At 37.0% G+C, this 20,422-nt stretch overlaps 10 protein-coding genes across 10 annotated transcripts; 4 read left to right on the top strand and 6 right to left on the bottom strand.

Moving 5' to 3' along the window:
- Positions 1-433: 433 nt before the first annotated feature.
- PRCAT00004468001 (ferritin-like domain-containing protein) lies at positions 434-1,348 on the bottom strand (the record flags this gene model as incomplete). Its single annotated transcript, XM_062954464.1, has 1 exon — positions 434-1,348. One exon carries the CDS (start codon positions 1,346-1,348, stop codon positions 434-436), a length of 915 nt encoding a protein of 304 aa, XP_062811164.1.
- An 891-nt stretch (positions 1,349-2,239) lies between these two features.
- PRCAT00004469001 (CRAL-TRIO domain-containing protein) lies at positions 2,240-3,601 on the bottom strand (the record flags this gene model as incomplete). Its single annotated transcript, XM_062954465.1, has 1 exon — positions 2,240-3,601. The coding sequence occupies one exon, from the start codon at positions 3,599-3,601 to the stop codon at positions 2,240-2,242; it is 1,362 nt and encodes a 453-aa protein (XP_062811165.1).
- Positions 3,602-4,141: 540 nt separating this feature from the next.
- On the bottom strand, positions 4,142-4,597 carry HPA2 (D-amino-acid N-acetyltransferase; the record flags this gene model as incomplete). The annotated part of the gene is made up of 1 exon (XM_062954467.1): positions 4,142-4,597. The coding sequence occupies one exon, from the start codon at positions 4,595-4,597 to the stop codon at positions 4,142-4,144; it is 456 nt and encodes a 151-aa protein (XP_062811166.1).
- Positions 4,598-5,433: 836 nt separating this feature from the next.
- PRCAT00004471001 (uncharacterized protein) lies at positions 5,434-8,058 on the bottom strand (the record flags this gene model as incomplete). Its single annotated transcript, XM_062954468.1, has 1 exon — positions 5,434-8,058. One exon carries the CDS (start codon positions 8,056-8,058, stop codon positions 5,434-5,436), a length of 2,625 nt encoding a protein of 874 aa, XP_062811167.1.
- A 557-nt stretch (positions 8,059-8,615) lies between these two features.
- PRCAT00004472001 (uncharacterized protein) lies at positions 8,616-11,129 on the bottom strand (the record flags this gene model as incomplete). Its single annotated transcript, XM_062954469.1, has 1 exon — positions 8,616-11,129. The coding sequence occupies one exon, from the start codon at positions 11,127-11,129 to the stop codon at positions 8,616-8,618; it is 2,514 nt and encodes an 837-aa protein (XP_062811168.1).
- Positions 11,130-12,098: 969 nt separating this feature from the next.
- On the bottom strand, positions 12,099-13,538 carry SEC61 (translocon subunit; the record flags this gene model as incomplete). Its single annotated transcript, XM_062954470.1, has 1 exon — positions 12,099-13,538. One exon carries the CDS (start codon positions 13,536-13,538, stop codon positions 12,099-12,101), a length of 1,440 nt encoding a protein of 479 aa, XP_062811169.1.
- A 272-nt stretch (positions 13,539-13,810) lies between these two features.
- On the top strand, positions 13,811-14,158 carry PRCAT00004474001 (uncharacterized protein; the record flags this gene model as incomplete). Its single annotated transcript, XM_062954471.1, has 1 exon — positions 13,811-14,158. One exon carries the CDS (start codon positions 13,811-13,813, stop codon positions 14,156-14,158), a length of 348 nt encoding a protein of 115 aa, XP_062811170.1.
- Positions 14,159-14,718: 560 nt separating this feature from the next.
- FBP1 (fructose 1,6-bisphosphate 1-phosphatase) lies at positions 14,719-15,747 on the top strand (the record flags this gene model as incomplete). The annotated part of the gene is made up of 1 exon (XM_062954472.1): positions 14,719-15,747. One exon carries the CDS (start codon positions 14,719-14,721, stop codon positions 15,745-15,747), a length of 1,029 nt encoding a protein of 342 aa, XP_062811171.1.
- Positions 15,748-16,018: 271 nt separating this feature from the next.
- On the top strand, positions 16,019-17,446 carry PRCAT00004476001 (uncharacterized protein; the record flags this gene model as incomplete). The annotated part of the gene is made up of 1 exon (XM_062954473.1): positions 16,019-17,446. One exon carries the CDS (start codon positions 16,019-16,021, stop codon positions 17,444-17,446), a length of 1,428 nt encoding a protein of 475 aa, XP_062811172.1.
- Positions 17,447-19,166: 1,720 nt separating this feature from the next.
- On the top strand, positions 19,167-20,255 carry SRB1 (mannose-1-phosphate guanylyltransferase; the record flags this gene model as incomplete). The annotated part of the gene is made up of 1 exon (XM_062954474.1): positions 19,167-20,255. One exon carries the CDS (start codon positions 19,167-19,169, stop codon positions 20,253-20,255), a length of 1,089 nt encoding a protein of 362 aa, XP_062811173.1.
- Positions 20,256-20,422: the final 167 nt, after the last annotated feature.

Below are 20,422 nucleotides of genomic sequence, written 5' to 3' on the forward strand. Positions count from 1 at the left end.
ATATAAGCATACTTTCAAGTTGTTCTTCCAACTCACAAAAAGTAAAGATCGAAGCTAATAATGTTCAGCTAATGTTATTAAATTGACGTCTTTTATTTTAAGCAATATCTCGGAAATGAGCAACATCATGCACCGTTCTACAAGTTAAATCAAATTTTAAACTATAGTTTTTCCTTTTTGTCCCAATACGCTCGAGATTTGCTCAAGTATACACCTGATCTACTCTTATATGGTCATTTTTGCTATCTCATAGTTTCCTCTGCAAGCTCCAACAATCTTGTTAAAGGTCAACGAATATTTTTTATCAAAGAAAGAGTTATTACACCTTGGATTGTACGGAGCGAACCGAAAAAATGATTAGAAAGACAAACACGAAGTACGAGAAAAAAAAATTGTCAAAGTCAATACCCTTTCTTATTTCAAGAAAGTTTAATTAGGTAATAGAAAGATTAAAAGAAGGACTCGAAGGTGTTACCTCAATTATTGCGGGACCGAATAAGATATTTGAATCGGTCAAATTAGCTGATGAATCTGAGGTTATGAATGCATAGGACTGACCTGTGACGTTCATTGGAACACTTGCAACAATGTTGTTGCCATCAATGTTCCCGCTGACTGGTAAAACATCCAAACCACTTACATAAGTAACAAAGCAGTTATCTGGAAGGGTACCGTTTGCTGTGAATGTAACATTAGAACTTGTAGAAATTGGCTCACCTTGATTAACAGTGAGAGCCTTGTATGACTTGACAGGAAGCGCTGCATTTGTTGAAGGACAATCACTAATAAATCCGCTTGCGATGGTGTAGACTGCATTGATCCCCATTGCTGTTCCAAACGGATTTGCCGAAGCGACTTCACCAACGGCAGACCTAAGCTCAGACTGATGAAGTGCCTCAGTTACCAAGACCGAAGCGGCATAAGTGAGATAAGATTTCGATGTCACAAGAGGTGCCGCCCCAAGGTATGCTGAAACACCCACGCCCTCTATAGTAGCTGCAAGAGATACAAATGCTTTTGCATCAGCCATTTTGAACTTGTATGTGCAAGCTGCAACTGGCTCCAAGCCAGCTGATTTAAGACCCTCCTCGAGAAACACTACATGAGCTTCCTCATCATGAGCAATGTACTTCAAGTTATTGTAGAAGTCTTCGGTGAATCCGGCTGCCGTAAAATTTTCAACAGACCAGGTAGACAATGCTTCCTTGTAGAAGGCATTTTCTAGGTGTTCAAGGGTCAAAGCAAACTGCAAAATATCACCGTCGATATTATCACGCTTTGCGAGGTGCAATGGCATAGCGATGGACGAAGCAGCGAAAAAAAGGGTAGTAATATACTGTAACTTCATAATCTTTTTCTGTAAGGATAGATTAATTATATAAAGAATGTATAACACAATTAACTAAAGCTGCTTATGTGTCTGTATTTATAGGAAAGCTAAACGACGACAATAGATATTGTAGAGTGGAGTATCATGTCAATAACATGATGAAGTAATTCAAACAAAGATACGAATCATCAGGTGGTCCGTAATAGCAGCCAAAAATTGCAGCCAGTTGGTTACAAACCATAAAACGTTTAATAAATGCGAGCGGAACACCGATGATCCTATACCGCAACCCAGGGCCCACTAATTGTCTTCTTCTCTGAGGAACATTTGTATCAAAATCGGTCTAACTCCGAACTCGAGAAGCAAAGTCTATGACGGGCACTCGTATAGACGCTACTTTCGTTATGCAGTCATAGTCATTCGGTTAGGTTTATCCTTCGTAATAAACTGGCGTCACTCGAACGTAAGGTTTTACAAAGGGCCTTATGACTTAAGTTGCTACTTAAAAACGGTAAAAGGAACCTGCAGAGAGATAAGATGAAAGGTCTTCATCTGCAGGGCATATAGATTTTCCTATTCCATAAAATTTTATATCAAGAAATGGTTAAAAGTACTTGAATCTCACCTCGCTCGCGTATTTGAACAAAACTTGGAATTCAAATAACATTTGTAAATTCTTTCGATAACAAGTTTTAGATGTATATATATACTGTACTGCAGTCAACTTCAAAACTAGTTCGGTACAAAGAATTCAAATTAGATTAAAAATCTTGGATTTGGTGCAGCATATTTACTTGAAATGTTTTTTTCACTAAGGAAGAGTCACAATGTACATGTATAAGCGTTAAAATCTTTTTCGAGTATATCTAAACATAGAGATAAAGTACAAAAATAAGCAAGACTAAAAGTTTAGTATCCTAAAGCTCCCATTTCACCGATACGTTCAAAAATACCCCTCTTACGAATGAAGGGGTCAATCTTAACATAATTGCTGGCTAATTTGATGCCCAATTTAATTCTAATTTCCAAGAGTTGATCAGATTCTTGAATTGTTTTGGATTCCAACCAATTAATGGTTGCCTGAAAATAAGATAATATTAAAAACGTTCTTTGCTTCAATAATTTCCTGTATTCCTCTCCCCTTGGCTTTTCAAAACTATCCTCAGTGGTTGGATTTTTGTATTTCATAACAAAAGTATCATCGCCACCTAGCTCTTTAGGTATAAATTGCCTGTCAATAAAACTTTCAAGATCGTTACAGCTATTAGTAAAATGGATTTTAGAAGCTACAACGGGATCTAACCAACCTTTGATTACTTTCCATACTGCGTTAAAAATCCATGGTGCATTGTGTATCCAGATAGCCCCTAAACATTCAGGATAATTAGCTTCAAATGCAGTTGCCAAAAATTTAACTGCAGCTAGATCTGCATTCTTAAGCGTAAACCCAGTCATATCAAATAGAATACATCCTTTATCAACGCCTTGTTGGATTGGCTTAAGCTCGAGTCGTACCCACTCTATTATTACACAAATAAATTTTTCGAAATCTCTCTCCGGACAATTTTTGCCAAAATGGTCTTTGACATGGATGACCACAATTGGGCGTCCCAATTTATCTCTTCCACGAAGAAAAGCTTGATTAATTTTGAAAGCCTCGATAAATTCATGACTGTCTCCTTCAAAGAAGGCCTCCGCATCACCTCCAAAAACCCATTTATCAACAGGATGAGAGTTTATTCTCCAGTTTAAATTTTTCGCAACCATTTCGAGGGTATCATCTACTTTCTTTTTTCTAGCAACGAAAAATCGGTTTATACAAATGTCAAAGGAATCATTCCTAAGAACGGAAAGAAATGCAAGAAACGAAGCATAACGATCTACCTTTTCAAGTGCCTTATGTGACTCGGCAATTTTGCCAGAGAAAACTTGCGAGCTATCAATAAAATTTCCAGTCGATATTTGACGTCTCAAGGATTCGAATCCACCCAAAGCTTTGTATGGTTTCTTTAAGCTCTCAGAAACTGCGATGCCATAATTCCCATTATCTCTCTCTATATCAGACAACAGCTCTTTAATTTGTTGGCCATGTATAAATTCCTTGCTTGATGCTTGCGACCCAACGAAATTGTTCCTATCAAGTATGTCATCTACCCTATATTCAGTAATTCCAAAAAAATTAAATAGATAAGCATAAATCTGCTTTAATGAGATCTCCTCTTCACTTGAGTGATCCCAAGCTCTCTTAAAATACTCTGTATCGACTGTCATAGCAAGGTAATAGGAAATAAGTATCAATACATCAGGAATAAGACCAATTCAGAATAAATTTAAAATGCCGTAAGGTAGCTATGGCCATCTACTGCAATCATCTTATACTACTTTAAAATATCATATGTTAGGTGAGGTTTGTTCATATGCTTTCAAATTTGCGAATCATTCTCCTCATGCTGCATGTAGTTCGAGGGGGTAGTAGTCACGATGACCTAATAAGGAAATCGCGATGAATTAGATTTTGATATCTATTCCCATTTGGAAGAGTGAAGCTCAGTTGAAGCTTGAAAGTAAGCATCTAAAACCAAAATTAGCTTGAAACAAAATTCAAGATGCACTCTTAAAGATTAATCCTCATGGTAGTGATTAATTCACAAATGAGGTAAAGAAGTCGTATTGTATTCATATTTCTAAGTTGAACATGACTACACAAAGAGCTATATATTTTCATTAGACATTATTCCCTTTTAATTACAGAAATAGATCAAATGATTAAATTGAAAATAATTTCAAAATCAAATATTTAAATAACGGAACTCATGGCCTTCCGTAGCTCAAAAATCCAAGCTTCTTCCCAACTTTTGTATACAAAAGTTGGGCCCTGTGATTTTCGAATTGAGTATTCCAATAAACTTTTCCACATTTCATCTTATCCGCTTCTGCATAGACAAACTCAATTAATTTCCTACCTACACCCTTCAATCTCGATTCTGGGGAGACAAAGAGGTCGTTGAGGTATAACGAGTCATTAATTGTCCAAGTATTTCTATGTGTCAAATAGTTAGCAAATCCAATAATTTTACCTGAAGAATTGTCAACTGCAACCGCTGCGTAAACAGGCTCCTTAGAATCAAAGAACCTTTCAAAAGTTGTTTCAGTCACTTCAGAAGGCACTGTAGATTTGTAGAATTCAAGATAACCACCTGATCCAGACCAGAGGTTTATCCATTCTTCCTTGTCTTTCTTTTCAATAGGTCTAATTGAAACTGACATGTTCTTCTTTGCTTTGATCAGCTTAAAGTAAGCTTTAATAATTACCTACCCGCCCGCCCTTTTTATAGATTAGTTAATCGCTTTAGCGGTTCCCTTTTGCTATCTACGATTCATGAGTACTTTCTCATTCACCTTCCTAATTTGGAAAGCGCCCTGTGATTAATTTTCTATCGACCTGAAGACCAATTGGGTCAACAGCGGTACTTTTATTCACAGTTATGTGTAGTTGGATTTTAATACGAGAGACTTTATAAAGCGCCCTCTTCTGCCTCCTTTAAGCGTCAGCATATCTGTAATATAAGAGCTCAATCGCTATATAAAATGCAGAAAAAAAATATTCTTAGATTTACAGGCTCTGTGGCCGAGTGGTTAAGGCGGCAGACTCAAGTTCTGTTATCGTAAAGATGCACGTGTTCGAACCACGTCGGAGTCACCAAATCTTTTTTTTTTTTGTCATTTTCCCCAAACTCGCTTAGTATGTCGAGACTTTTAAATGCTTACCGAAATAGAACTTATCTAAGAGAAAGTTTAAGGTCTCCTTATTCACTGTTATATAGGACGCTGTGACCGATTCTATAGCTAAAGTCAATTTTCTCCTGTAAAAATTTTTCTTCGATCTATTTAGACCTAGCCTATGATATCTACATAGAACCTTATAAGGAATTGATCTCTAAATATATAGCAAAAATGCTATCAAATTAATTCTAAACTTTATGAAAATAAAAGGAAATTTATACAAAGAACTGCTGCATAAAATTTAACTTGAAGAATATCAAACATGCTAATGTACATAAAATTTAAAAGACAGAATAGTCAAATGACATAATTTGATTTACTTATTGATTATTAGATTTTATTTCTGCTTCTTTCAGCTCCTTCTGCTGATTCTCTTCCTGAGGAGCCTCAACTGGATTGTTCTGTACTTGATTCTGATTTATGAGGTCACTTTCCGTACCCGACTGCGGTCTATTGTCAGCAGAATTAGCAATTTTATTTTCCCCTTGGTCTTGATCAATCTGATTACTTTCTACTTGTCCATTTTGTTGACTTTCAATTTTTACACTGTCAGTCCCGTGTTCCTCAACTTCCTTCTGTTCATCTATTGGGTCGTTTGCCTGTTGATCAGGACTATGAGTATGAAGATGTCTCTCGATCTGTGAATAATCCCACAAAGATTTTCTCAAAGGTTTACCCATTTTAAACCTCGAAGTTAATTGGTGGTAATCTGATTTATGCTTTAAATCCAATATGGAATGCTGTAATGATGAATCTAACATGAACTTCTTCTCAATCTCATGGAGAGCAGTATGCTTATGAGTCAAATAATATTCCACTAAGATATCGTTGTTTGATTGTAATAGTCTCACTTTATCTTCTGGAGTCATTTGACGTACAAGAAAGCTTAACTTGTCTTTGTTTATCTTGTCTCCATCCTTATATGCCTTCTCATCAAATAAAAATAATAAATACTTCTCTTCTACCCACAATCTCACCAGTGGAACATAATAATAGCCACCGAAATGATAGGATCTTGTTCCCTGACTGTATTCACGATTCAACATGGACATAATGTCATTTGGAACATAAACTGGTACTCCTCCAATCATCGAATATCTTAATGGATTGATACTTTCAAAGTTCAACCAATGCTTTCGCCTATCCATATACAACTCGACCGATCCACCATTCGCATTCTTGTTTCTAATGTGACTGTCATATTCGGGGGGTGGCACTTCATTGTTTTTACCAATTCCTGTGATATCAATGTACGTGCCCGTATCGATATCGATGAATCTAGCATCGATGTGATTATCTTTCGAAGGCATGTCCCTATGGTGTAAGAATGTAGCACATTCAATTAAGAACTTTCCGTAACCCTCCTCAAGATCTTCAATAACCAATGTCATATTATAGTTTTTCGATAATCTATTAAGTTCAGAACTAGGCATTTGAATATCTATGTCAAGGTCGTAAGGAAACATTAAGCCATTCCAATACCATGCCAATAACGGACCATGTGCGATCCACGATATGATACCCTTTTCTTCAGCAAAGCGAAACCAGTTCCTTAATAATCTATCTAAAATAATCTGTTCTCTAGTTTCAAGTTGCTCCATGGTCCAATCGTCTTTGATGTAGCGCAAAGCACCATTGAAAAACCTCCATTCATAGTGCCAGCCCGAGTCTCTATTTTCTTTGTCCTTCAAAAGAGTCGCTAACTTGTAATAAGTAGGCTCTTTGGTAGCCTCGAATAAATTGGCATATTTCAACCCATTGTAGTGGTTCAATTCATGTCTGTCAAAAGCATATTCGGCCAATAATTTGGGGTCATAGTGAAGCTCATTCGTCATCAAATCATCAAGTTTCATGAATCGATCTTCGTATGCTTTGATCTGAGCATCAACTTGCTCCTGTTTGTAATTAAACGCTTCAGTACTTAAATAGAGCTCACGACTGGCATTAACATCAGTTTGTCTCGTAATTGCATTCATTCTATAGATGTCATCATCTAAATTAAGGGGTCTTGGAGGGACTCTAGCTTGTAACTTCGAAAACTCCTTTGTTGGATTCAACTCCAAAATAGCAGACTTGTCTTTGATTCCATTTCTCATCAAGTAATTTTGCAACAAGTCTGTATGTACGATTCGTTTCTTATCGCTCACTTGGGCTTCATATGTACCTTTCTTAGTCAAAAAAATAATTGATAAGGGATTTTCCTGGTATAATAACAAATGCGCTTTTCCTTGCATCATGACTTGTTTATGTGGCGCCTTATTCATAGGCGATCCTTTAACAACGAAACCAGGAATAAATTCCTTAGAAGGTAAGCCTATTTCTTTTAACTCCTCGTCCGTAATATCCATCAAATTTTTACAGAAATTTGGGTACTTAGTGGGCTTGTTGATTTTACTTTGCAACCACTCACAGTTGAGTCTTTCTTCCGTAGGTTTAAGAAGTTCTTCGTTTAGCAAAGTCAAATCGACCCAATCTGACCATGCAAAAGGAACCGTCACAAGCTTGTCATTTGATTTGTCGTTGAACTTGTTCTTAGTCTCTAATTGGTCTCTTAATTCATCTAAATATATGGACAATGTGAAGCGAGGGTCATAATACAACTTCGGTGATTTGGCCCAATAGCCGTCCTCTTCAGCCAAGAAGTCTTTCGCTTTGAGCATAAGATTCTTCTGGAGTAAATCCGTATGTGCTAGCCAAAATCTGTCCTTATCTTGCTCGACCTCGCGGAGTAAATAGGCGACCTTTTGTTCGTGATTCATACGAGAATACGAAACTCCCTTAGGTATGTCTACCAGATCGTCCATGTGATATACTATCGTACTCAGGTGGTCAGCTGCAGCTTTCCTTACCCTTGTCTCCTCGATAGAGTATATCCGACAGAAATAGATAACATTTAAGATCAAGCAGAATATGAACACGATCTTAATGATCCTGGTGTTTATCATTTCGAATTCACCCACTCTTCTACTCTGCTTCTAATACGTTTATCTTGTGTATATTCTTTTCAAAATAAAAGGATGAACCAGCAATGAATATTTATTGTCTTGAGCTCTTCAAATTTCCAGTCGTGTGATTATCATCCGTTCCGGGGGTTCGAGAGAGGCGTGACCGGAATTGGGGTTTTTTTTTTTTTTTTTTTTTTTTAAAAAAAACATTTGATAACTATCACACGAGCGGCACGCAATGTTTATTCTTCTTGATTGTTCCTTGAAACAATCGCGAATTTTTAATAATAAGATAAGGCGCATCAAGATGATCATTTACATTAAGAAGCCAAAGAACGGCACTTACGCAATACGTTGTGCGCTTAGAACATGCGCGAGACATTCGATCTCCGTCCTTGTTTGAGAGAGCGTTGAATAATGTAAACTGAAACTGATACGCGTATATAATATTCTAAGAAATATGATTTGATTTATTCATGGTTTGCTGATCATCTACAATCAAACACGCTAAAAAATGTAATGCACTTATATTAATGTAACATTATACAAAAAACTAACTAGTCTTTGTGGTGTTTAGGTTTATCGATATTCTCATAATTGAAAAGTGGTCTTCGGAAAGGCTTCTGGAACTTAAATTGGGAAGTTAACTTGTGATACTCAACGTCGTGACTAATAACTTCCTCTGACTTTTGATCCCCAATATCCCCGATCAATGTATTTTCTCCTTGAGGCATATCAAACAAGAATGTCAATTCCTTCTTGTGCAATGCAGTAACATCCATGGTAATATAATATTCTAATAATACATCTTCATCTCTCTCTAGAATTTGAACAACTTCCTTAGTTCCAATTGTTTTCACAAGGTTGGTGAATTTTTCTGGGTCTATAATTCCATCCTTATCTTTATAGTCTTGACCTTGGAAAAGAAACTCCAATTTATCTTTATGAATCCATAAATTCAAGGCATCCACGAAGTAAAAATTCTCGTAAGTGTAGGAAGTTAATCCCTTGGAATATTCAATTTTCAAAATTTCTTTAATGTTATTGGGTATATACAATGGAACACCTCCCATCATTGTGAACCTTAAAGGTGAGATTTCTTTGAAAGAATAAAAATGTTTGTTTCTGCAATTGTAAACCGGCTGAGGAACATTTTCGGCTCTGGCAGCTTCTGAGAGACTCTTATACTGTTCTGGTACTTCTTCGTCACTAATTCCTAACCCAGTAATGTCTATGTAGGAACCCGTATCAATGTCAATGAATCTCGCATCGATGTGGTTTTCGTTTTTAGTGAATTGCCTGTGATGAATGAATGTAGAGCAATCGATAAAGTACTTTCCAAATCCTTCTGTGATGTCTTCAATAACTAACGTTTGATTATACAACCTGGAGAATCTTGCCAACTCCTCAGCTGGCATTTGAATATCAATATCTTCATCGAATGGAAATAATAAACCATCCCAGTACCAAGATAAAAGTGGTCCGTGGGCGATCCACGACGTTATACCTTTCTCATTAGCAAATCTGAACCAATTTCTCAATATACGATCAAGTAAGACCTTCTCTCTAATAAGAAGCTCGTCGACGTTCCAGCCCTTCTTTAGGTAGCGTAATGCACCATTGAAAAATCTCCACTCATAATGCCAACCAGCGTCTTTGTCATTTTCTTCATTGTCAAAATTAAGTCTAGCCATTCTAAAATAAGTTTCCTCGGCTTTCGGGTCAAATGACGATGCGTATTTCAACCCATCATAGTAAATTTTTTCATTTCTACTGAGTCTCAACTTATTGATCTGCTCTTCATCAAACTTTAGTTCATTGGTAGTTATTGTGCCCAAACCCTCGATTCTTTTTTCAAATTCTTGAATTTGGGCATCTATTTTATCTTGCTGATAATTGAAAGAACTCTCAGTCAATGTAAGTTCTCGGGATTTACTTGGATCTGTCTCCTTTATTTTTGCGACCATTCCATATATATCATCCTCGGCATCTAGAGTATTTGGCCTCACTGCTTTCACAAATTCATTGAACTCTTTTACGGGGTCAAGAACAATTTGATCTTCCTTGATGTTATTTAAGGACAAGTAACGGTCAAAGAGATTGGAATCCACAATTCTTTGTTTTCCTTCTACTTGAGCCTCATAAACACCATCATTGCTGAGAAAGATTATCGCCAACGGATTTTTTGCATAAGTCAATAAATGGGACTTACCTTCCAACATTCTGACTTCGTTCGATGCTTTATTCGTTGGGGACTTCTTGACAGCAAATCCAGGAACAAAGTTTGTTGAGGGTAATTTCATTTCCTCGAGATCTTGTTCGGTAATATCATTATTATTCACGCAATAATTAGGATCTTTGGCTTTAATATGATGTACAGCTTTCATATATTCGCAGTTTTTTCTTGCAGATTCACTTTTAGATAGTTCTTCATTCAACATAGTTATGTCTACCCAGTCAGACCAAGCAAATGGGACGATGATCTCATTCTTTTTCGTTTTGTCATTTTCGGGGTTTTTGTCTATATATTGGTTCTTGATTTCATTAATATAAATGGACAATGTAAACCTAGGATCATAAAACAAAGTCGGCTTGTCTTTCCAAGCTTCCTTTTTAAAGTCCTTGACAGTAATTTGAAGTTGATGGTCCGTAAGCTCGGTGTGGGCAAGCCAATACTTCTTCTTATCACGCGTGACCTCATTAAGCTTATAATGAATCTTTTCTTCATCAGCCAACTCCTTATAAGGTTTTTTGGGAAGGGGGAATAAAGGTTTGTCGTCTTTTTTAGTCGAAGGCAGGGAGTTCAAAGTCGCTGTTTGAGGGGTTTTACTGGCCTTTGAAGCATCCTTTGAGGCATCTTCATCCATTCCGTAGATGTTTATGTTGTCCCAAACGTTCGACGCATGAGTCTTGAGCTTGATACTAAAGTGTTTCGATGACTGACCTCCTATTAGCAAAAACGCTATATAAAACACATTTAACAACGCTATCAAAGTTATAGCAAACTTAAACACCCTCTGATTCAAGCATCGCTTGATGATGGTTCCTAGCACAACCTTACCATTAACCATCTCTATGTCCCTGACTGATTTTTACACAAATATTTCTTGAAAAACAATCTCTAAATAATAACTAATAACCAAAATGGCGGCGTTGTTCGGGTTTGATCCTACTCAAAAGTCTCAGCTAGACCCGATATCAACTTTAATCCACTATATGAATCACAGTGGGTATATATTAATGTAGTTAAAAAGACAGGACCTTATTTCTGCTCCACGTCTGGCTTGGTTATTTCTAGTTAAGCCGTGAGATACCAGGAGAAATTCACTGGTTCAAATATATTACACAAAGTCATATCGGGCATCTTGGTATCCCGTTTAATAGCAAAAAAAAAAAAAAAAGAACTATAAATCACCAGCGACCGGCAAACCGAGGGCACCTCGGATTATTTTAAAATTGTGACTTTGTTTGAACTAATTCAGGTCTTCGAGCGCGAAGCATAAAGAGCAAACAAAATTGAGGTATCCACAGATAAACTTATGCAGCAAGAATGCGAGAAAATATTATGCAAAAATGTCAGAAAAAATAGGGGTGAGAATTACTAAGTAGGATTCATATTTGGGAGCCTACCTTACAATTTGATGAGCATAAGACTAGGTCTCGTTTAAAATTTTAGCTAGGTTTGCGGCGGGCAGCGAAGCATATTTCACTTGCAAATTTATCTTGAGATGATCAAAAATCGCATCACATTCAGGCCGGAAGTGCTTTCGTAATTCAGAGGAAAACCGATGTTTTTTTTCTGTTCTTGGCACTCATTGAGATTTGAGATTTTTTTAACATGGTTACAGGTTATTGAAAAGGTACGGATCTGAACACTACTATTCTATTTCTTAATTGAGCTTAGCATATACCCAAACGCGTTAACCTGTCAAACTAAGGAAAGAATAAACGGAAAATTTAATTGGATGGAATATTTCATGTATTGGAATTTGCGTGTTTCAAATGATTATCTATATAGGATATGTAAACTTGGGAGGAATTCACAAACCATCTGCGAAACTACTAATTGGGGTTTTGCCAAAGCCGCCTTCTTTCATGGCCAAATCATAATAACCATATATGGTGGTTACTGCAAGCAAAATCGAAGTCCCTGAACCTAAAGTTCCCATGAAGTCGCAAAATACTGACAATGCACCAATTGTTGCACCTCCAAAAGCTGCTGCAGTTGGAATAATTTTTTTCAATTCCTTGTAGGCAGAAGTCTCTCTATGACCAGCGATTACAAGACCTTGTTCTTTAAATTGTTTCGCAACATCCCTTGGCGATGTACCACTGATTTCAATCCACGTAGTTGAAAAGAGAGCACAAGACCCCAAAACATACGAAATATAAATCACAGTCTTGATAGGATCTAATAAGACATCGGTAAATGAAAATGGGGGTTGGATGTAGTAAGCAATACCATTGACAGCAAACAATTGAGCAGCTCCTGGTCTAGTGTCCCAGGTTCCCAAAATTTTTACAAAAATATTATTTGGCCACCTGACGTACAACAATTGTGAGATGATAAATATGTTCGATGATAAAGCACTTTGCAACATGATTGGGATGTTTGAGGTATAGAATAATCTGATAGGATATAAGCCGTAAGGACCTCTTTGCCTTGTGGATTTAACTGGCAATTCAATTCTAAATCCTTGCAAATAAACGACGATAAAGAAAACAGCAATGGTTGCAAGCAATTGAAACATATTTGGCAAATTTGACCTATAAAAGGCTTCTATCAAAGCCCTCTTTTTGTCTTTACGGGAGCCCAATAAGTGAAATAATGCAACAACCGCACCTTCAAATTCGGTTCCTTTACCACTGTTTGATGTTGTTGGTGCAAATGCTTTCCAAAAAACTTGTTCACACACATTTGTTGCAGTAAATAAGGAAATACCACTACCTAAACCATAACCCTTTTGTAAAAGTTCATCTAATAAAATGACAATAATACCTGCAAAGACCAATTGCAATACTAATAAGAGACACACTCCAAGTCCTAAAGATTTTGGTGGTCCATACATCCCCGTCAAGACGTAAACGGTAGCCTGGCCAATTGCTAAAAGAATTGCAAAAAGCTTTTGAGCTGTTTGGAACTGGTCTCTGTCTGCTTTGTTATTCATGTCAACATGAATTAATTTTGTACCTTGTAAAAGTTGAAAAACCATGCCCGCGGAAACAATTGGTGAAATTCCTAATTCCATCAATGTACCACGATTTGATGCTAACATCATTCTCAACCAGAACAAAGGATCACTAGAATCACTTGATGTAATCCCGTATAATGGAATCTCTGACATAACTAAAAATATTAACAATGTTACACCTGTCCACATCGCTCTTTGTTGAAATGACACTTTTCTCTCTGGTGCAATCACTTCGGGGACAAACGGCTCGAATGGCCTCACCAAATCTAATACACGAAAGCTACTCATTCTGCAATATCAAGAGTGTCCTGAGCTAAACGGGTTCCCTATATTCAATTTTACTTTGGTTCAAAAATCAGTTCTGATTTAGAGTGTATGCGAGAATCAAAGTCGACGTGTTCACAGTTTTGGTATTTTTCAGGGGATTTTTGTGTCACTTAAAATCTGTCAAGATTTTGCAAAAGAGTAACTACTGTCATCTCATGAAGAAATAGCTTACGATTAGAATCAGAGACTGAGTAGCATTTGCTTAGTTTTGATTTAAATAGTTTCTGTAACTCATGGTGGAGAAATTAAAGAAATTAGACAGAGGAAATGAGGTAAACAAGCGAAGGACACCCTCACCCCAATCCGAATCAAAAGATGTCCTCAAATATCTTAATACAACCTACAACAACTATCTTAAGTTGGCAAAAGACAACAAAGGAGGAGAAAAAGTGAAAGTCTACAAATCACTAGATTCTTCGAGTCAATGGAAGACTAAGCATAGCTCTGCCAATAGTATGAAGAATGGGGGCCACATCAACATATTGTTTGAAATCAATAAATCAGTAAGTCATTTTAGAGAAAAAGAGAGGGAAAAGGGAAGAGAAAGGGAAAAACTAAAGGAAAGTAAAAATCAAGCCTAGTAAGTCTTCCGAAAGGGTTAATTTCCTTGATATTATCTTTGAAATATTGATCATGGTTTCGACTCTGTATTTTCAAATAGCATACGGTAAATACCCAGTTAACTTTCTCTGCACGTCTCTGGGTATCCGGATCTCTTATCATTACTTTTAATATACGATCATTCAAAAAGCTAAACTCCAGTCTCCTCCCTGTCGTGTGTTCCTTTTACCCATGTAACCTAATAATTTTTTCCCCTACGAAAAATTAGATTTCAACTGTATTCCATGTAGGCGTTGTAGGTGACGTTAAGTAAGCAAGCCTATGTGAAGTGTCGACTAGCGAAGCTGTAGCGGAATCATCTATTGCTGTTTTCACTGTTGCTAACAGTGCAACTATTGCTATATATCCCGGCAGTGCGATTAGCGACCCGGACCGTTCTGCATTTTCCTCATTGCTCCGGGTCGAGTATAAGTATGGGGAAAACAACTTAGGTCTATTATCTTATTTTAAGGCAATATATACGTTTTAATTATCAATAAATTGATCTTATATCATACTTCAAGAGCAATTTAATTTCAAGATGGCACCTCATGATTCTGTTTCAAAAAAAATGGATGTCGACACGGACATTGTTACCTTAACGAGATTTATTCTAGAAGAACAACAAAAGGTGGCTCCTAAGGCAACTGGTGAATTATCATTATTGTTGAATTCATTGCAGTTTGCTTTTAAGTTCATTGCACATAATATCAGGAGAGCAGAGTTGGTTAATTTGATTGGTATATCTGGAACTGCAAATTCCACAGGTGACGTTCAAAAGAAATTAGATGTGATTGGTGACGAAATCTTTATCAATGCTATGAAATCTTCTAACAATGTTAAAGTATTGGTCAGTGAAGAGCAGGAGGATTTAATCGTCTTTGAAGGAGGAGGCAGATATGCTGTCTGCACTGACCCAATTGATGGTTCTTCTAACATTGATGCAGGAGTTTCCGTAGGAACTATATTTGGTATCTACAGATTGAAAGATGATTCTCAGGGATCAATCAAGGATGTTTTGAGAAAAGGAAGTGAAATGGTTGCAGCTGGTTACACAATGTATGGTGCTTCTGCTCATTTGATGTTGACTACAGGATGCGGTGTGGATGGCTTCACCTTGGACACTCAGTTAGGTGAGTTCATTTTAACGCAGAGGGATTTAAAGATTCCTGAAAGAAGAGCAATTTACTCTGTGAATGAAGGAAACTCGTACTACTGGCCCGAATATGTAAAGAAATATATTGATGACTTGAAGAAACCTCAAGATGATTTGAACGGCAAGCCTTATAGCGCAAGATATATCGGCTCAATGGTTGCTGATATTCATAGAACGTTATTATATGGAGGTGTCTTTTCTTATCCTGCTGATACGAAGCTGAAAAATGGAAAATTAAGAATCTTATATGAATGTTTCCCAATGGCAATGTTAATGGAACAAGCAGGAGGTTCTGCTATTAATGATAAGGGTGAAAGAATATTAGATATTTTACCAAAGGGCATTCATGACAAGAGTGGTATTTGGTTAGGTTCTAAGGGTGAGATTGAAAAATTCTTGACATATATCAAATAAGTGTAATGAGAGTTTCTGAAACTTACGGCATGACTATGATTAAAAGAAAGTTCACTTTACTTTCAGTAGCTATAAAAAACTTATCTATAGATTAAATACATCAAACTAAGGATAGACTAATATCATTCGTAAGGAAATTTAATAGAATGAAAGTGTGGTTCTTCTGCTCGTAACTTTGTGTAAGTTTTGGAGTCATAATTTAGTGCTAATCGACATCGCACTGATGAACTTGGCTACAAAAAGAGCGAAAGAGCCCAGGGAGTAGTTGCAGATGTCTAGGCATTTAAATCATGTTTCGAATAAAATACGAAAATGTTTATCAAATCATCTTTCTCTGTCAAATTTGAAAAGGTTAGCTTTCGCTGTTTCTTTACTTTCATGCCTCTCAGCAGGATCGATATTGCTCTTTTCACTATTTTCAATATCACTACATGACATCATTGGTTTAAGCTACTTCCAAATTAACTTGATATCGTCTGTCTCAGCAATTGGAATGTACTTGTGCTTGCCAGTGTTAGGCTACTTATCGGATTGCCATGGTCCAGCATTACTTTCATTGATATCCATATGGCTATTTTGTCCAAGTTACTATATTAATAGTTTGCTAGTCAGCAACGCTGAAAAATATCCTTTAGCAAAGACTTCGGTCTACGGATTCAGTATAACTTTTGGTCTTATAGGTTTGGCGACATCATCGTTGTATTTTCTGAGTCTATTAACTTGCGCAAGAATTTATCCAAATCATAAAGGATTGGCTATATCGCTACCAGTGAGTTGCTACGGACTTTCTACATTCATAGGCTCTCAATTACTTAAGCTCAAATATTTCAAGGCTGGAGATTATTTGGATTTACCCAAAACGTTCAATTTCTTCGGAGCACTTTACTTAGTTGTTGGGGTTTTAAATTTTACTTCCAGTTCAATAGTAACTATAGAACAAGAAATAATTTTTCATGATGAGTCAACTCCATTATTACGTGATCAAGAAGAATGTGGAGAAGAGGAGGTAGACTATGCCGGTGACGAGAATCTTCTTGAGACGCAGAGCTCATTAGAGCCAACTCACCATCATGAACGTTATAAGAAGTTTTTGCTAGATAAATCATCATGGTTTCTCTTGCTCTCATTAATACTTAACATCGGTTCTTTAGAGAGCTATCAAAATAATTTGGGATCAATTGTCAAAATCGCCGCTCCTGGCACAGTCCTCTCTAACCAGGTCAGCATAATGGCGGCGGCATCAACAGTCATACGCTTAGTAATTGGGGCACTGTCAGACTACTTGGCTTCCCCAAGGAGACGATATCCTATCTGTCGTATCTGGCTCCTTGTAGGCATTTTATTGCTTGCAGCTGTGGGACAAATAGGTGTGGTAACCAATATCAATTTTTCTATTATTTCGACTATGAATGGATTAGTATACGGTGCCTTGTTTACTTTGTATCCTACAATAGTTGCTACGGTCTGGGGTATTGATATTATGGGATCTACATGGGGTTCTTTTATGGTAGCTCCCGCAATTGGCTCTGTCATTTATTCGTTAGCCTACGGTTGGCGAGTGGACCAAAGTAACCGTCCCACCAAGGAATGTCTCAATTCCTTTTTCGAAATCACCTCGCTAGGTATGTTAATAAGTCTTGTTATTATTTTCTTAACCTGGCGCTGCATTTGGTGCAAGAGAAGACTAGAGATTTTCTAGTTTGCTCTGGATACCTCAAAGAAGTTCCATGCACATGGTATTTGAATCCAGCATATCTTTCATATTTAACACAATCTCCAAACTGTTAAGCATGTACTTATGTTTTCAAGCATAAATTGTCAAGTTAGGTTTATGCTTATTATTTTTTCGCTACCTAGTCATAAGAAACGATACATTGTTCTCTAATATCTATTGGAGCCGAAGAAAAATTACAAAATTAGAAATAGACAAAGATAATATAGTTTCAATCTGCTTGATCTTGATTTCAGATATGAACAATACCATATAAAAGCACTTTTTTCACCCATCTCATTTCATCTTGAATCTTTCACGATTTTCTTTATTCTATATAACAAAACCTAGGAATAAAGCATAGTTGGACAAAACCCTGACATCAAAACTCGCAATCCTCATATATAGGCAGTAATTAAGTTAAATTCTCTAAAATAGATGAAAGTGACACATCGCCTTTTAGTTGAATAAATATGCAAAATCTACAAATACTTGGAAAAAAGTATACCATGAAAGCAACAACCGAATAAAAAGTTGATTTAAGAGTAGACCTGTGATCCAGAACTAGTTAAAATTGGAACTATTAATTTCAATCTGCATTATCGTTGTAACTCTTGGAACAATATCTATCAATGCTAAGCTGTTCCGACTCTTGGCCATGTTCCGGTAGCTTTGACAAGAAACGTCTCTCAGATACTATCCGGCATATTATATACATACAGAACAAGCTGAATTTTCACCTGACCTCAATATTCTTCAGAGCTAGAAATGTCAACTTAAAGTTTAGATACTTTTCTTGCATGCCACGTCCATAAGTGTCTTCAGAACGATCTATAAGCTAATAACTTTGACATTTTGAAGTTGATTACTCATAAGTAAATAGCTTGCATCCCAAAGGGAACCAGCCACATTATATGCAAGAAAGTATACAGACTTCTCGACTCTCTACATACTAAACTCTTCTACATACGATCCGATTACATACAGTACAAGATCACAGAATGCAGGCTTTCCGATTCTTTTCTGCAGTCAACGCGCTTGCTATCGCCCACAAGTAGATTTCTCAGCGAGCTCATGCTGGTGTTTCTATAAATCACTATCGCCAGCAGACCAGAAGATGATCCTTCTCTATTTAGTGCTTGTGAACAATATGTGCATAGGATTTTTAGTTTTTTGGTATAAGAGGAAATCTAGTCTTTCCTCTTATTATTTTATTCTGCTATACCGTAATTCCGTTTATGGCCCCTGCGTCAAAAAAGGCGACAGCGTGGCCACCTCCGACGCCTGTTTCGCCGCAGTGTACAAGGCGCCCTCCCCAGCTAACCAGCTTCGGCAGAAAATTACTGTGCTTGCTAGATTTTCTCGCGACGAGCCCACGCACTCTTGTAGCTGCGTGGCCGTTGGACAACCCTACTAGGTCTCGCTGCACAGGAGCGTTACTCGCTTGGTTTGTAACTCAGCCAGAAAATTTTTCTTTATTGGTCTGTATTTACTGCCACGTTAAATGTATACACAACACGCACTCGACGAACATTTTTGTTATATAAACGCAGATTATTCCGTTTATTTATGGAAATCAGTTGAAAAGACCTTGACTTTGAACAGTCAGTTGGATTTTGTAAAGCTCTGATCGCGTATCTAGCTATTTTATTGTACATCTACTTGGATAGATAACGAGAATAAAAAAACACAACACATCTCTTGAACAATGAAAGGATTAATTTTAGTTGGTGGTTACGGTACTCGTTTGAGACCGTTAACTTTAACTTTACCGAAACCGTTAGTTGAGTTTGGTAACAGACCTATGATTTTGCATCAGATTGAAGCATTAGCTGCTGCTGGTGTTACGGACATCATTCTTGCTGTGAACTACAGACCTGAAGTTATGGTATCTACCTTAAAACAGTATGAAGAAGAATATGGCGTGAACATTACGTTCTCAGTCGAAGAAGAGCCTTTAGGCACAGCTGGTCCTTTGAAGTTAGCAGAAAAAATTTTGAGAAAAGACGATACTCCTATTTTTGTTCTTAACTCGGATGTTATCTGTGAATATCCATTCAAAGAGTTGGCAGCTTTCCATAAGGCCCATGGTGCTGCTGCTACAATTGTCGCAACCAAGGTTGATGAGCCATCCAAGTATGGTGTCATTGTTCATGATAGAGACACTCCTAATTTGATTGATCGTTTCGTCGAGAAGCCCGTCGAATTTGTTGGTAACAGAATTAATGCTGGTTTGTACATTTTGAATCCTTCAGTGATTGATTTGATTGACATGAAACCCACTTCTATTGAAAAGGAGACCTTCCCTCAATTAGTTGAAAAGAAGCAGTTATATTCTTTCGACTTAGAAGGTTTCTGGATGGATGTTGGTCAGCCAAAGGATTTCTTGTCAGGTACAGTTTTGTACTTGACATCTTTGGCAAAGAAGCACCCAGAGAAATTATCCAATGAAAAATTCGTTTATGGTGGTAACGTCTTGATTGACCCAACTGCTAAGATTCATCCTTCAGCTTTGATTGGACCTAACGTTGTTATTGGACCTAATGTCATTGTTGGAGAAGGAGCAAGAATTCAAAGATCTGTTTTATTGGCAAACTCTGAAGTCAAAGACCATGCCTGGGTAAAATCCACTATTGTTGGATGGAACTCTAGAATCGGTAAATGGGCTAGAACAGAAGGTGTTACTGTTTTAGGTGATGACGTTGAGGTTAAAAATGAAGTCTATGTTAATGGAGCAAAGGTCTTGCCTCATAAATCAATTTCCTCAAACGTTGAGCATGAAGCTATTATCATGTGAAACTACGAGTTGCTTGTAATCTACTTCACAATTATATACCACCTTTTACTTTTACACAGAGTGATGATTTGTAATTGATTACTCTTCCGGGACATAATAAACAATATTCATAACTTATATGCTTCAAGAGTGTAAAATGGTCTGATAGATCTCATTAAATTATTTAC

This window comes from Priceomyces carsonii (assembly GCF_900007245.1).
Source record: "Priceomyces carsonii strain CBS4050 genome assembly, scaffold: Debaryomyces_carsonii_scaffold_5, whole genome shotgun sequence".
Lineage (NCBI taxonomy): Eukaryota > Fungi > Ascomycota > Pichiomycetes > Serinales > Debaryomycetaceae > Priceomyces > Priceomyces carsonii.